We start from the raw sequence: 3615 nt of genomic DNA on the forward strand, positions 1-3615 counted from the left end.
ACCACCATCGCTTGACACTGATGTTGGTGTGTTTATGTCCCTGTAACTTAGCAGTTTGGCAAAAGAGACTGATAGAATAAGTCCTGGGGTCGATTTCTTCAACTAAAAGGCGGTGCTTAAGCATGGCCGGAGCTAAATGATTAAAACAAGTAAAAGAACGTTTACCACAATTTTGCAATGACTAAGTTGATGAAGTGCTAATCTCTTGCTTGGAAAGTCACACACACACACACACACACACACACTGTTAAAACCTGTGATCTGTCAGCTTAGTAAACTTTTTTTAACGTTATTCATTTTGTTCCAAACCTTGTGCTTATAGTAAAAAGGGAATATTATTCAGTCTGTAAGCTATGAACTCAGATATAATGAATCATCATTTCATCTTTAACCCTTTAGCAATCAGATTATTCTGTCAAATGTTTATTTTCAAATTGTTTTGAATTAATCATGCATTATATGGTGGCGTTTAGATTTAGATAATGTGGTTATTTATTTTTAGAATTACATTGTAGAATAGGTGTGAAAGGTCAGGTCTGGTCAGTTTCACCGTAAAACTGGTAGAATATTTGGGTTGTATATGGCCAGTTTAAATGCTAAAGAGTTAATTTCTTACTAATTTGGAAATGTTCTTTTTTTGTTTGATTCTCACTAAATGAATTTGCCTTGTAACTCACTGTATATTTGAGTTTGTATCTTATCACCAACATTTGTATGTCTGAACATGATGCTGAACAGAAACTCTACTTTCCTAGGTAGAAGAAGGAGACTGATTGATGTTTTGGCATTTAATGTCGTAAACATCTGATGAAATCATTCCAACTATGATCGTCCTGCCATTTTGTACATCTGATACTATATTGTCCCTTGTCTTTTGCTTTTATTAAGATGTAGATTGTGATTTGATAGTGATTTGGCTGTTATATCTAGATGGTCATAGTTGGAATTGTGTTGTATGGTGCTTAGCAATGTTGGAATTGAATCATCTACAAAATATTTCTCAAAATATTTCCACCATGTTTGTGTCTTCTCAGCACTAAGCATGACTTTCTATTAAATGTTGTTTAGCCCCAGGTCAGCCTGATCGAATGAATTCATGATCAAAAGCATTTCATCTGTGACCATCACAGTTTTTTCCAAATGTAGTGTATGTAGGACCACAATATACAGTCTGTACTTCCTTAGACAGTAAAGTGTGATTTGAAGGAGATTTGGCTGGTGATTTTAAACAGCTCAAGTAAGCACATAGATGCACAAAGTTGATTTGACTTTGCATAGAGTTCATTGTTGTTGCATGATTTCTTTTGATATCTGCAGATTTCCATACAGACAGTAATCATGTTATTGCTGATATAAGTAGAGTATATTTATATTCAATGGGAAAGCCTAAACTCCCTGCACAGATTTCATGTAGGCAATTGCATAAATCATTGAAATAGGTATTTTAAAATAGTTTCCCCCAAATGGATTTGTTATGTGCCTGGAATAAGTGAACTTATGGTCTTGGATAAGTTATCTTACTTTTAGTTATTCTGGTTTTTGAGTAATTAATATCACCATTGTAAAACATCTGGGGTTTTGTTTTTGTGGTGGGAGTGTATGGACATGTTTCTAGTGGAAGGAGTGGATGGACATGTTTGACCATAACTACCAAACACATTTAGAACTATTGATCATATATATTTAACTGTTAAATGTATGGAAAATGCCTTCGGGACTTCAAGTGTTTTTGTGAAAAGTATTCTTACATATGTATATATTTTTATCTCTTTTTAGCTTGCTGCTGAATATATTATGAAAAATTTCCTCCGTGATGTTCAGTCTCAGACTATTCATCCGAAAGAGTTGCCACAGACAATTTCATTACCTTTGCAACTACAACAGCACATCAAGGAGGAAGCAACAGATCTCAACCATTCTGAGTCGGGAAATGACTCAAAAAATGATAAATTAAAATCTTCTTCACATCACTTTTTCAAAGAAGAACCAATGGATTCACTCCATTCAGGCTTAATTGGTAGTAAAAAGGAAGATAAATTGAAATCACGGCCACCTTACCAGTATTTCAAAGAAGAACCAATGGACTTGATACCATCAACTATTTCTAATAATTCTAAAGATGAAGTCAAGCCAACTTCCACTCGAAGGTCTCCAAAAGATATATATTTAGAGTTTTATGAATACTTTGGTGATATGTTATCAAGCAAGTTGCCTATTCTTGATTTTAAACATATTAATAGACCTCCCAAATGTGAAAACCTTGTAAAATTATATGAAACTAGCCAGTCAGGTGAGTATATGTGGAATTCCATGCGAGAACGTTTCATAGCTGAAATAAAGAAAGAGACTGAAGAACAAGAACGGCTTGAAGCAGAGCGACGTAAAGAACAGGAGCGACTGGAGCGTGAGCAACAAGAAAGGGAACGATTAGAATCTGAACGACTCAGAAGAAAACATTTGGAAAAACTACAAAAAGATAAGCGTTGTGAAATTCAGTCATCTCAAGGACGTCATGCAGAGTCACGTCATCCTGACAAACAGTGGAAGTGTGAACAGTCAGCTGCTCCAGGTTATGTCGCATCTCCGGCTTCTGTTAATGATGAAGAGGATGAAGAGGAGGAGGAAGATGAAGATGAGGAGGATGAAGATGAGGATGAAATCGAAGATAGTGATAATTCAGATGATGATTCCGATGATGATAGCGAAGATGATAATAATTCTTTTGACAAAGAGACACAAATCGTTGCAAGAACTGTAACTAATGCCAATGCTGGAATCAAACTAGTTATTACTAAAATTCCAAATAAATCACACCTAGTCAAAAACGAAAAAGACCCTAAAACAAAAACTGACAATTTTCAAAGAACAGAACGACATAAAAAATCTAAACCCAGCAAACGTAAGAAACAGGGTCAAAAAAGTAATAGAGACAAATATAAGTATCTTGAAGAAAATAACAGTCGTATGTATTGCAAGGAGGGTGAGAGTAGTTCAAATGGCCGAAAATTAACCTTAAGGCTGAAAGTCAAAGACTCTTCAGCAAAAGATTGATATCGATTTTTATGAAAATATTTGTAAAAAATCTTTTATATATAAATATTGTGAATAGTATGTGCATATGTGTGTTTTCACTCGCATGCATGCTTACACACATACACATGTGCAGGTGTATGTCCAAATATATTCCTGCAAATTCAAATATTAACTTAATGTACATCTATATAAAATTGATACTATGAAATGGATTGCTTGATTTGTTAATTCACATTTTGTTAACTGAGAAAAAAAAAAAATCATGTTTCTTGTGTTATATTTTGTCTATTACTCCAACCAAATTTCAGGGCATAAACTTATTTGAGAGCCTTCTCTTAATATGCCATATATTTTTTTCATTGCTACTTTTGTAAATTATTATGATAGTTGATTCTAAAGTCATTCTTCTACAATTTGACTACAGAAAGTTTGCAGTTTATTATTATAATGAAAGCTTCTTTGGAAAAAGCTTGTAAATATTTGAATATTCTTTAAACATTTTAGATATGAAAGGCTTGATATATGTATGTGTGTATATATATATATATATATATATATATATATATATATATATATATATAT

General features: G+C 33.2%; 1 protein-coding gene across 2 annotated transcripts in view; it reads left to right on the plus strand.

The window, feature by feature from the left end:
• LOC106876645 (uncharacterized) overlaps nt 1-3245 on the plus strand; it is a 46446-nt gene extending 43201 nt beyond the window's left edge. For both annotated transcript variants that reach the window (XM_014925260.2, XM_014925261.2), the window contains exon 13: nt 1777-3245. In XM_014925260.2, the coding sequence (XP_014780746.1) occupies nt 1777-3051 (1275 nt within the window). In that variant the 3' untranslated portion in view covers nt 3052-3245. The remainder of the gene's footprint in view (nt 1-1776) is intronic.
• Nucleotides 3246-3615: the final 370 nt, after the last annotated feature.

The sequence above is a fragment of the Octopus bimaculoides genome, chromosome 3, assembly GCF_001194135.2.
Source record: "Octopus bimaculoides isolate UCB-OBI-ISO-001 chromosome 3, ASM119413v2, whole genome shotgun sequence".
NCBI lineage: Eukaryota > Metazoa > Mollusca > Cephalopoda > Octopoda > Octopodidae > Octopus > Octopus bimaculoides.